Genomic DNA, 12,455 nt, shown 5'->3' with positions numbered 1-12,455 from the left:
GAAGGCAATGGCAACCCACTCCAGTACTCTTGCCTGGAGAATCCCATGGACAGAGGAGCCTGGTAGGCTGCAGTCCATGGGGTCTCGAAGAGTCAGACACGACTGAGCGACTTCACTTTCACTTTTCACTTTCATGCATTGAAGAAGGAAATGGCAACCCACTCCAGTGTTCTTGCCTGGAGAATCCCAGGGACAGGGGAGCCTGGTGGGCTGCCCTCTATGGGGTCGCACAGAGTCGGACACGACTGAAGTGACTTAGCAGCAGCAGCAATCCCTAATTAGTATATATTTTTCATACAATAAATCATTTTTCCTTACTGGAAACATAAATTATATTACTTCTACCAATAAAACAGAGAGAACACATAATAATCTTGACTTTAGATGACAAAAATGATTAAAAGATTTTATTCTATTCCCTACGAATATTTTCTTCTTTTTTGTCATTAAAAATTTCGTTTGGTTGTGAACGGGACCCACTCCTTACTTTTTCATAGAGACTCCTACATGCCATGTGGCTCAGCTGAATGAACACACGTGGTGCCAAGGCAATTCTAAGCCTGACTCCAGCATAACCTTGGCAAGATCAGTTACTTCCTCCAAGTTTCAGTTTCTTCACCCATATCTGAGGTAAGCGGTGTTCATCATCCTTAGATTTTTAATACTATAAAACTTCATCTCTTTGATGTTAGTTGTCATACAACTAGATGAAGTTTTAAAGTATTAAAAGTCTAAGGATGATGAACACTGTTTACAGGCTTCCTAGGTAGCCCAGTGGTAAAGAACTCACCTGCCATGCAGGCAACGTGGATTCTACCCCTGGCTCGGGAAGATCCCTTGGGTAGGAAATGGCAACCCACTCCAGTTATTCTTGCCTAGAGAATCCCATGGACAGAAAAGCCTGGCGGGGCTACAATCCATGGGGTTGAAAAGAGTCAGACACGACTGAGCATAAAGGCACTACTTACATGCCATAGTACAATTATCTCAAATATTTATTTTCTTACCTCCAAATATAAGGCCACATTTAAAAACCATATATATTCCACTGCTGTTGCTTGGAATTTTCTAATACTACCCTGAACAATGTCACTTCCTCCTTGGTAACTATGTCATTTTTACTTGAAGGATGAGGAATATATTTTTAAGTGAAGCTGTCTTTAAAACACATACATACACAACTACTTTCGTTCCATCATTTTTCTGTCATTATCCTCTCATGAACTGAAATTTTGCCAATCAGTCTTTTAAAATATTACATTTTCTTTGAAATGCTACATTACCTAGCGGTAGCAATCAGCATTTTTATTACTTTAAGCATTTCAATTTACTGTTCACTAGCACATTATGACATCATTGCCTTCCAGTTCTGCGCTCATTAAATAATCCTCTACCTTTGTTCCCCTGCCTTCGATACATAGATTGCAGATGTCCTATTGTTCCCGTTCACCATTTCAGTGAAGAAGCTTAAAAATGACTTAATATTTGCACGTTTCTTTGCTCAGTAAATAACACTTCCCCTCACTGCAACTGAACTGGAGAGTCTATCTCTCATCAAAAGGGAAGATCTGGACAAGACTAAAAAGGAACTCGAAGGCCGAATGGGAAGGGGGGCGGAGTCAGTACATCAGCCCAACAGGGGTTCCAGGGCTTTCACAGATAAACAAAGGAAGTTGATTTTCCCACGGTGCCGCTTGTGCTTCGACCATCCTAAGGTACTCGTGCGGAAGCCCAGAGCTCATTACCTTGAAAACGCAGCCCAAGTGCTGATTTTTTTTTTCTAAGGGAATCCCACTAAAAGCAGACAACCAGAAAGTCAACGGAGACCGAGATGGATGAGGAAGAGAGTGGGCCGACCATCGATTCCTTCCTCTGACTCCACAGAAGAACCTAAATATCTACCAACCCCAACATACCGACACATAGCTCCTCCGCTGCTCAAGATACAATTTTCAGGGGGAGGGGAAAACAGGGAGCGTGCGGGGTGGGCTTCAGGTAAGGTGAGTGCGAGGATCAGGAGAGAGGAGTCAAGTTCAGGGGCGGAGGGCCGAGGGCACTGGAAGGTGGTCTGAGCCGAGCGGAACGGCGTGGGTGTCGGCGGCGCGCGAACGCCAGAACAGCCAGGGGCGGGCACAGGCCCCTTCCTCACCTGGCAGCCCTTCTTGTGATGAAAGCCGACCACTACGATGTGCAGGACGGGCCCCCGTGGGGGGCCATCGCCGCCCCGCCTGATCTCCATGGACGACCGCCGCGGGCCCGCACAACGATGACTTCAGCCGCCGAGGGCGGCAAGCTCGGCGACCCCGCGATCCCCAGGAGGACGGCGAGAGGTGGATTTCAGGTGTCAGCGAGGGAGCCGCATGAGAGCCGAGAAGGGGGCCGGGAAGAGGCCGAGGATCCTGCAGCTCTGCACCGCCCCCCCGGGCCGCGGCCGCGCTTCCCTCATCCGCTTCCGCTGTTTCCGGGCTGTCACCTGATGCCGGGGCCGCCGCGGGCGAGGCGGGACTGGGAAGGACCGGGAGGGACCTGAGAGGGCTGGGCCTGATGGCGGGGCGGGGCCTGGGGAGCGGGGCGGGGGCGCTAGGTGGGCGGGGCTGAGGGCGGGGCCTGGTGGGGCCTCTGGGCACACCTGTCCCCAGTTCACCCCCTCGCTCTGTGCTACCTTCTCCCCCTTCCTCCTCTGTCCTTGCTTTTTCCTCCTTAACATCTCCGCCCCTACCCATCTCTTCCGTCAGTTTTTTCCTACCTTTTTCCCCCTTCATTTTCTGTGTATCCAATTCTTCCACCTCCTTCCCTTCGCCTCTCTGGCCTGGAGCCTTTATCCTTAAATTTTGATAACATGGAGACATATCGGTGCAGCTCTACATCTGTGTATTCAGCCTTTAAGTTACTTGCTTACCCAGAGTTTCTCTTTTGCTTCGTTCTGTGTTTTTTCCTTATTTAAATATTATGTATAGGAGTTTGGAAGCGTTTTAAGGCCTCATGCAGACTATCCTTGAAAATAAAGTAAATTTACAGGGAGACCTGTAAAAATGATTATTCTAGTCCTGATATTTTATTTTTTACTTTGTTGTGAAAGCGTTGGTTGCTCAGTCGTGTCAGACTCTTTGCGACACCATAGACTGTAGCCGGCCAGGCTCCTCTGTCCATGAAATTATCCAGGCAATACTGGAGTGGGTAGCCGTTCCCTTCTCCCGGTGATCTTCTCGACCCAGGAATTGAACCCAGGTCTCCTGCATTGTAGGCAGATTCTTAACTGTCTGAGCCACCAGGAAAGGCCAATTTAGTCCTGCTATTAAAAAAAAAAATTTTTTTTTCATTCTATCTTTCTGGGTTTAGTACTCTGATCAGCACAAAATACATGGAGTCAGTTATCATCAGAGGTTTTTATTTCCTTACTGATTGTACTAGTTGAATTAAAAAAGAAACTGAATCTCATTTTATGTCAATTTAAAGTGAATAGTGGAAATACTAGCAGATTTAACAAATCTTGTCCAGGGCAGTTTGAGGGTAGGTGCCTGCTTCAAATAGCATTCACAATCATTGCAATAACTAGTTGTGAAGTTTATCATTACAAGTTGCCCATCTCTTAGTTTAGACAACCTTAATAGTTGATGTTTTCCACTCTGGCCTTAAAATTTAAGGACCTGCATTCTAATCTAAGTATGGCTGGGAAAAACTGTATAATGGCAGCTCAGATGGTAAAGAATCTGCCTGCAATGCAGAAGACCTGGGTTCAGTCCCTGGATAGGGACCATACACTGTAGAAGGGAATGGCTACCCCCTCCAATATTCTTGTCTGGAGAATTCCATGGATAGAGGAGCCTTGAAGACTATTAACGTTGGTGAGGTCTCCAAAGAGTTGGACAGGACTGAGTGACTTTAACTTCCATTTTCTTCTTATTAATAGAACATAGTTTCTGTGATTCAGTAGAATTGTTTTAATGCTAATAATACTGTAGAAAAACTTCAAGTTGTTGCTACTATTTCTTTCTGTATTACAAAATTTTTGGCACTGACTCAGAACTGTGTGTGAAACTATAACATTCCCTGTATACAGAATATGTTACTCTTTTCTTCCATCTGCTTTGACATTTTCCACAATTAGCCTAGCTAAAATTGAAGTGAAATTGAACATTTTTTTAAAAAAGATGAAAGGTCAGGGCATCTTAGAACTCTATATCTATAATGAATGCCAACTGTTTACTTCATTGTGCAGGAGACCCCAGTGATAGCAGTATAAAATCTGTATCAGAACTTTCCTGGTGGTCCAGGGGCTCAATGCAGAGGGCCCGGGTTTGATCCGCGGTCAGGGAACTAGAGCCCACATGCCACAGCTAAGAGTTTGTATGGCACATCTAAAGATCTCAAATGCCACAGATAAGGCCCAGCACAGCCATACTCCCCCAAATCTGTTACATTTTGCATGCTAGGGTCTCCAACTAAGATGAAATCATTTATTCCTGACCATTATTTGCCTAAATGTTTAAAAAATATGTCATTTAAAATAATGGTGTAAACAAGATATGTCACAGGGAAAATTGGGAGAGAAAGTAAGCAAGGGAATTTCTAAAAATTTTTCCATCTCTAATTATACAGACTGGTCCATTTAACAATTTAACAACTTTTACATTAGTTTTTAATGAGTTCTATTAATATAAAATACATTCATTAGTGACATTGTCTATAAGGACACATTGAGGGAAAATAGGAATTTCTCCTTTATTTTAAAAAGTGTTGGAAAGAACAAGATTGGAAATAGCAATTTGAGATAATGAAATACTTCCTTAATATTATTTTGAAAGGAAACATTTGCTTGTATTTTATGATGAAATTTATCTCCAGGGAAAAAATTAGAAATGTCTTTCTGAACATACAGTACATTGAAGAGCTTCTTGTAATTATGTGTTATGATAAATTATAAGTTCTAATTTATATCTACTCTGTAAGTAAGAACCAGGAGAAAAACCCTGAAGACAGAGCTATGATATGTTTTCAAATTCATTTGGAATTGGCCTGTTGTTTCTTTTAGTGTCTTGCCTCAGGAAAGAACTCAATAGAATAAAAACACCTCTTCCTGCAATCCCCATTAACTACTGTGTAAACAAATTGTATCTCCTTTTTCAGAGAATAAGACCTCCCTTATTCTTCATCAATAGTGCTGAATATTGCTAATGTTAATTTGGTTTCTGTAATGGAAAGCAAGATATTGACTTAAAGCTTATTTTCTTGAATTTTAAACTCTATCAGGTAGCAACAATGCCTTGAATTTGGTTCCTATTCACATTATGGTATAGTGAAAATGAAACAAGAATAGATAAAGGAAAAAAAAAATTGGGGGCATTACTTTGTCTTGCCAAAGAATGATGTGACAATTGACTACTTCAAGATCCCTGAAGTTAAAAGAGGACTTTTTGCTTTTCATATTAAATTTCACGTGCCTTGTACATAATGCTTGCTAGCTGTCTTTCTCCCCCATTTATCCTTTAGCTCTTATAAAGGCAGAAGATGTTGTAGCTCTGTTCTTTACACTATTTTATACTGAGCAAAATGCCAATGTTCCAACTAAAGTATTTGTTCGATGAATGAATGATTGGTGCTTTACAGCCATTGTGTGAATGAATGATGTTCTTCCTGGCCTCTCCTGCTTAAACTCTTTAGCTTTAAGCTCCTCAGATATAAACATAAAATCAGATCAGATCAGATCAGATCAGTTGCTCAGTCGTGTCAGACTCTTTGCGACCCCATGAATCGCAGCACGCCAGGCCTCCCTGTCCATCACCAACTCCCGGAGTTCACTGAGACTCAACATCCATCGAGTCATCGATGCCATCCAGCCATCTCATCCTCTGTCGTCCCCTTCTCCTCCTGCCCCCAATCCCTCCCAGCATCAGAGTCTTTTCCAATGAGTCAACTCTTCACATGAGGTGGCTAAAGTACTGGAGTTTCAGCTTTAGCATCATTCTTTCCAAAGAAATCCCAGGGCTGATCTCCTTTAGAATGGACTGGTTGGATCTCCTTGCAGTCCAAGGGACTCTCAAGAGTCTTCTCCAACACCACAGTTCAAAAGCATCAATTCTTCGGCACTCAGCCTTCTTCACAGTCCAACTCTCACATCCATACATGACCACAGGAAAAACCATAGCCTTGACTAGACAGACCTTTGTTGGCAAAGTAATGTCTCTGCTTTTGAATATGCTATCTAGGTTGGTCATAACTTTCCTTTCAAGGAGTAAGCGTCTTTTAATTTCAGGGCTGCAGTCACCATCTGTGGTGATTTTGGAGCCCAGAAAAATAAAGTCTGACACTGTTTCCACTGTTTCCCCATCTATTTCCCATAAAATAGACGAGTGCAAAAAATTTGTTCGCTTTTTCTTTTCAAAACAGATGCGTAAAAGCACCAAGGTTTCCTAAATGTGCTGTTATTAACATAGAGTGACATCTGGTGGTTGCCTGTTGGACTGTGGAAGAAATAGTGTATACAAAAAGTGTATAGCAGACTCCTAGATATTACAAGATTAAAAAGGACAGTTCAGTTCTGTCGCTCAGTCTTGTCGGACTCTTTGCGACCCCATGGACTGCAGCACACCAGGCTTCCCTGTCCATCACCAACTCCTGATAGTAGAAGATAGAAAACTGTAGAAATGGAAAAAATATAAAAAGTAGAATAGAAAAATAGAAAAAGAAAACGATAGTAGAAAATAGAAAACATACTTAAAATTTCCCCCTCGCCCAGAAGAGTTTTTAAAAAATGCTAGTTGTGGGTTTTCAAATCATCAAACTTTTAAAAGAAGCGGTAGATTTTTTTAACGAAAATCGCAACACAATCGGTGGCGGGAAAATCAAATTTATTGATACTGGTCGAAGAAAGATCCTGGGTTAATATGAGACACAGCTTGATAGGGGAAAATAAGACAGCACAAAGGCTTTCGTTTCGCAAAGTCTTCCGGATTAGAGAAATAACTTATTTATAATACCGGAGATCTCTAAAGTCTCTTGGAAGTTTGGAGAGGAGAGTTACCTGTGGAGAACCTAGAACGCTCAGTGAACAGAAACACTTTCTAGAATCTCACTGCAGGATAAAGTGGCTGGATCTCCTCAATCGCACTCTCGGCCTCAGATTGGTCGAGCCTGCCCGGGCAGGAAAAAAGCGGAAGCGCGCTCTTTCAAACTCGCCGTTCCGACGTCGCTAGAGGCAGGCCACTTCCGGCGTAGCCATGGCGGCTAACGCTACCACTAACCCGTCGCAGCTGCTTCCTCTAGGTAATCTTTGTCCTGTTGGGGAGCGGAGGCGAGGAGTTGAAAGTTAGGGTTGGGGCCGAAGAGCACCGCAGTCCCTGACCGAGTGTTAGAAAAGTGTAGCTTTCTCCGCCGCTCTCCTTTAGGCTCCAAGTCTCTGCGGCCTTAGGCCGCGCACGTCTCTTCGGCGTGGGGGGTCTTCTTAAGGCAGGGATTTTTGACTCCCCAAACCTTCACCGGACAGGTTCACTCTTGGTGAATGCGTCGTCGGCCGTCTTTGGTGTGCGCTCGCCTTTTTAATAGTGAGTAGCAGGCTCATTCCGCAACCGGGCTTTTAAACTACCCGGATTATATCCTGTCTGGCTGGTTTTTGAGTGAGGCACTTGGGTCTGGAATGAGCATTTAAAGAGGCCTCTGAAAACTAGCTCTTGTTACTCATTTATTCAGCAAACAATTACCGCGCATCTGTGCACTAGACACCGTGATTGGGCACTGTTCAACAAATTTAAATCACGGCCATTACCTTCAGATAGCATGCAAACCAGTGTAGGAGACAGGATACAGGGCAGACGCAGACTTAATGTCAAGGAGGAATCTCTGGTGAAGACAGTCTGCCTTTTTTTTTTTTTTAATATTTTATATTTGAAGGGTTATCGGGTTAGTGGATGTAGCAGTGATCGTAAAGTGTTTTTGCTTCCTGGAACAAATTCTTCTGAATAACCAGTACGTTTCAGGCACTGTCCATTGGGGATACACTGATGAGTAAAAACCACCTCTCAGCTCTCTTTTAGCTTAGAGTCAAGAGGGGCGTTCATATGTTAATCAGATAACTAAAATAATATTAAAGCACAACCATGATAAATTGCTACAAAGGAGGGTTCAATGAAGAACAGGGAAAACTTTCCTGTTAATGGAATGACTGAACAGAGATCCGTAACATAAGGTCCAAAGTTTTGGAGTGAATACTTTGCCTGGCTTATCTTTTCACCATATGCACGTAGTAAGTGTCAGTAGGCACTCAAATATTTGTTAGTGTTATGAATGGGTAAACTAATCTTTTCTCTCTCTCGCCCCCCCCCTCTTTTTTTTTTTCTTTTAAAAAATATATCCGTAGAGCTTGTGGACAAGTGTATAGGGTCAAGAATTCACATTGTGATGAAGAGTGATAAGGAGATTGTTGGCACACTTCTGGGATTTGATGACTTTGTCAGTATCCTTTTAAAAGGTGGTTGTATGGGGTTTTCTTCAGATTTTTTAAAAAGAACTATAGACTATCAGTACTTACCGATTATTATAATAAAGTTTATTTTCTTGGAAATTGTGATAGTGTTTTAAGGGATGTGGTACTGAAAGATGAAGTTCCTTCCAGTTGCACGCAGCTTGCATTTGAGCCATTGTATTCAATGTTACAATTAAAACTGAACAAAGAAATAAGCCAGAGTAAATTTAATTTGGTATATTTATTTTCTTAACACCAAATTTCAGATATGGTATTGGAAGATGTCACTGAATTGTGAGTAGTGTTAAAAATTAAAGAATGCATAGGGGGAATCTCTGTGTTTGATTTAAGGCAGTTTTAGTGCTGTTGAGTCAGTAAAAGGATGTAGGAGAGCACACTGCCTGTTTGAATTATTCTAAAGAGAGAAAGTTTACCTACTGATGTTAGTAAAATTGGATTGGAGGATTATTACCGTAATGTAATTGTCACTAATTGCTAGGAAGTTAGTGGAGACAAAGGTTTAAGGTAAAAGATACTAAAAGCAGCCAGGGATATTAGGGCTCAGATCAAGTAAAGGAACTGATAATGAAAACATTTAATGTTTTAAATTAATTACAACTTGTGTATATATATAGACATTTTGTTTCATATTTGATCTCCTTGGCAAGTTTCAGTTTTTTAGATGGAAGATTACACTAGTGGATGTGGGTCTTAGGCCAGTCAGTCCACTCTGTTGCCTTTGGAGAATTGACATCATGAGGGGGATAACCTTGTCTCTGGAAAGTGTTTGTACAGTTCATTTATATATAGTAACTAGCCTTTTGGCAGATCAGAATGTTGGCTTTGACTATCACTCTTTATCCTGACTTTTTGAAAATCTTTTTGTTTAGTGAAATCACACCAGAAGGAAGAAGAATTACTAAATTAGATCAAATTTTGCTAAATGGAAATAATATAACGATGGTAAGACAGTGACGGTCTTTTATTTAGACGTTAAGCCATCTTTGTGGGGCAGAGATTACAGAACTAACTTGCTTGACTCAATGTTCTTGGCCCAGCGGTGCTTATGATGGGAAGGGAATGCTCGGTTGATCAGGTTCTATGGCCTAACTGTTGAAGATGACATTAGGCCTAAGATTAGTTTGTTTATGCCTTTTATCGTATGTCTTTTAAAAATATTTTTTATTTGGCTGCATTGCGTCTTAGTTGCATCACGAAAGATCTTTACTTAGTTGCACCATGTGGGATTCAGTTCCCTGACCAAGGATCAAACCTGGGCCCGCTGCATTGGGAGCATGGAGTCTTAGTCACTGCACCACCAGTGAAGTCCCTGCTTGTGCTTTTTAATCATTTATTTTACCAAGAATTATTGTTGAAACATTAAATCACTAAGTATTAATTTGATACTGTTGGAATTGTAAACAGAGGTGACATGGGGAAAATGGGAATATGAGGGAGAGGCAAAGACTGATCAATGACCAGTCAGTGAGCTCTCAGTAGGGGTTTTTAGATCATGTAGTACTAAACTAAGTATTAAACTTTTTCCTCCTTTGCAGCTGGTTCCTGGAGGAGAAGGACCTGAAGTATGAATGGATTTCCTTGACGTATGCTAGGTTCTGTTTTGTTTCATAATGACAACAAAGTAGAATTTTTTTTTAACCTTTTAATATTTGTATTCTGTGAAGCCAAGTTTCCCGTTAAAGGGAAATGCTTTGAAGATGCATTGTAAATGCCCATTTTTGTAAGTTAATCATGGTTATATTGGGAAAAGAACAGTTGTTCTTTGAAGACAAAAATAAACATGTTTTTGTTAACTGTCATTTTATTTATTATACTGCACTAGCCAGTGAAACAAAGCTTGTAGTTAGTTTCACTCACTTTCCTGTCACTTTATGTTTATTTGTGTTCTCATCTACATGACATTCGATTCTCAAACAAAAAGATGAGCCTTGATTTTGAACAGGTACATTTAAAAAACTAGAAATGATTGTTTACAAAACTCATTGCAGACTCTGATGCTTTGAAATGATAATTTTTTTTTTTTTACTGAACTCAAATTCATTAACTCCTATTAAACAAGCAGCATACCCAGATAATATATGTACATTGTAGACATGTAAAGTGAAAAGGAAAATATTAATCACACTTTGTTGTATATCCTCTTAGACTTCAGTACACTCTGTACATTTTTTTAAAACTTCCTAAATGTACTGTTTTGTTGCCTCCATTTAAGACTTTTTTGAATTTAAATGGTGAGAAAATTTCTATGTCAGATATTTTGGCAACATTAATGTGGGCAAAGTATTAAATGGTTTTACCATAACTTATTTAGCCTATTTATTACTGGTCACAGTAGTCCTAACTAAATCTTTATACAGTTTTAGTTTTCTTAGAATAAATTCAGAAATTTGTATGGTCAGTTTGGTATATATTTACCTTACATGGTAAGGTCAATGGTAGATATTGTCAATTGCCAACAAAAGTTTATGCCAGCCTCACATTGTAGTTTTTCTTAGTGTGTGTGCTCAGTTGTGTCCGACTCTCTGTGACCCCATGTGCTATAGCCCACCAGGTTCCTCCATCTATGGGATTTTCCAGGCAAGAATACTTCAGTGGGTTGTGCTTCCCTGCACCAGGGGATCTTCCCGACCCAGGGATCGAACTTGCATCTCTTGCACTGGCAGGCAGATTCTTTATAACTGAGCCACCTGGGAAGCCGTTTTTCATAGTACCCATCACATACTTATCAACACTGGCTGTGTTCCATTTTTTCCCCTCTTTGCCATTGTGATAGGCAAAATCTGGTATATTTAATTTTTTTAAATTAATGTTGAACTCATTTGTATTTTGTGAGTTATATGAGGTTTTTGCCATTGGGATACTGTTCTTACTAATCTGTAAGAATTCTTAATAGGTTACTCCTAATGCATTTTACAGTAACTTCCCCAGTTTGTAGTTTGCCTCTTGGTACTTTTTTTGAATAATTTTTGTGTTGGCCTTGTCCTTAATGGTTTTTATCTATGATTAGAACCATATGATTTATATATATATATATATATTTTTTTTTTTTTTTTTTTTTAGTGCTTTATTATATTTTGTTTCATTTCAATCTTGAATCCATCTTCAGTTTCAGTGTTTCCAAATGGTAAAAGGACCTAACTTTACTTTCCAAAAAACAAAGCACTGATTTGTGTGTTTTTTTCACTTTCATGGTGTAAACACTCCTGCTTGGCTGGTTTCAAGCTGCCGTGGGTTTAATAGCTGGCTTGCAAACTTTGCATAGATTTAACAGTAGGTTCTTAGGAGTCTGTTATTCCATTCCACTACTTGCAACCCTTGTTGGAAGGAGAGGAGGCAATACTTTCCATCCTATTATTTTTCCCTTTGGAGGGAACATAAATGAAGTAATGCCATCCTCTTTCTACCCTTTTACTTGATATCCGGCAGGAGCTAGGTGGTTGGTCATGCTCATTTGTTTGCTCCTGGGAGTTCGTAGCCCGAAGGGAGCACATGTTCTTAATTCCAACATGCTACGAGTTCTAGAGAAATGTGACCTCACAAAGGGAGGCCTCCAGTTATCTAGTCTGTGGCAAGCAGATTGGTTTTACTTCTGGGTTTCAGTGACGGGAAGTCCACTTGCCTACAGATGAAGTATGTCTCTTAATCTAGTCTTTAGCTGTAATACCGATGGTCTGACTCCCATCTGCTTATACTTTTGTCTTACATTGCAATTCTTTTAGAATGGATACTGTTGTAAATAAGGGTTTCTTAACCTCAGTGCTACTGACATTTTTGTCTGGATAATTCTTAGCAGCATGCGCGGTCCTGTGCATTGTAGGCTCCATTAGATGCCAGTAGTATCCTTCTCTGCTCCTCCCAGGGAAATGGCTCCAAATATCCCCTGAGGGCAAAACAATCGCAGTGGGTAAGAACCACTGTTATATATAATAAGAACTCTATTTATTTGGCTCTCTAAAATCCCTCAGAATTTAGTGCA

The 12,455-nt window shown here is 40.8% G+C and overlaps 2 protein-coding genes across 3 annotated transcripts in view; one reads left to right on the top strand and one right to left on the bottom strand.

The window, feature by feature from the left end:
- The window catches only part of AVL9 (AVL9 cell migration associated), a 58,653-nt gene extending 56,170 nt beyond the window's left edge, over positions 1-2,483 (bottom strand). The window contains exon 1 of the mRNA XM_005889122.3: positions 2,150-2,483. Coding sequence (XP_005889184.1) covers positions 2,150-2,239 — 90 coding nt within the window. The 5' untranslated portion in view covers positions 2,240-2,483. The remainder of the gene's footprint in view (positions 1-2,149) is intronic.
- Positions 2,484-7,116: 4,633 nt separating this feature from the next.
- Positions 7,117-10,272, top strand: LSM5 (LSM5 homolog, U6 small nuclear RNA and mRNA degradation associated). 2 transcript variants are annotated; one of them, XM_005889123.3, is made up of 5 exons: positions 7,117-7,263; positions 8,354-8,449; positions 8,725-8,752; positions 9,349-9,421; positions 10,015-10,272. In XM_005889123.3, exons 1-5 carry the CDS (start codon positions 7,218-7,220, stop codon positions 10,045-10,047), a joined length of 276 nt encoding a protein of 91 aa, XP_005889185.1. In that variant the 5' UTR covers positions 7,117-7,217; the 3' UTR covers positions 10,048-10,272. The 2 variants fall into 2 exon arrangements, with proteins under 2 accessions (XP_005889185.1, XP_070225608.1); XM_070369507.1 differs by lacking the exon at positions 7,117-7,263 and adding an exon at positions 7,286-7,541.
- The last annotated feature ends 2,183 nt before the right edge of the window (positions 10,273-12,455 follow it).

The sequence above is a fragment of the Bos mutus genome, chromosome 4 (assembly GCF_027580195.1).
Source record: "Bos mutus isolate GX-2022 chromosome 4, NWIPB_WYAK_1.1, whole genome shotgun sequence".
Lineage (NCBI taxonomy): Eukaryota > Metazoa > Chordata > Mammalia > Artiodactyla > Bovidae > Bos > Bos mutus.
This window is presented reverse-complemented; position numbering and strand designations above follow the sequence as displayed.

Excerpts from the sequence above, each read along its gene's own strand:
- LSM5 (XM_005889123.3), top strand. The coding sequence starts at position 7,218 with ATGGCGGCTAACGCTACCACTAACCCGTCGCAGCTGCTTCCTCTAG. Across the intron at positions 8,753-9,348 it reads TTGGAAGATGTCACTGAATT|TGAAATCACACCAGAAGGAA; the intron begins GTGAGTAGTGTT and ends CTTTTTGTTTAG. Across the intron at positions 9,422-10,014 it reads ATGGAAATAATATAACGATG|CTGGTTCCTGGAGGAGAAGG; the intron begins GTAAGACAGTGA and ends CCTCCTTTGCAG.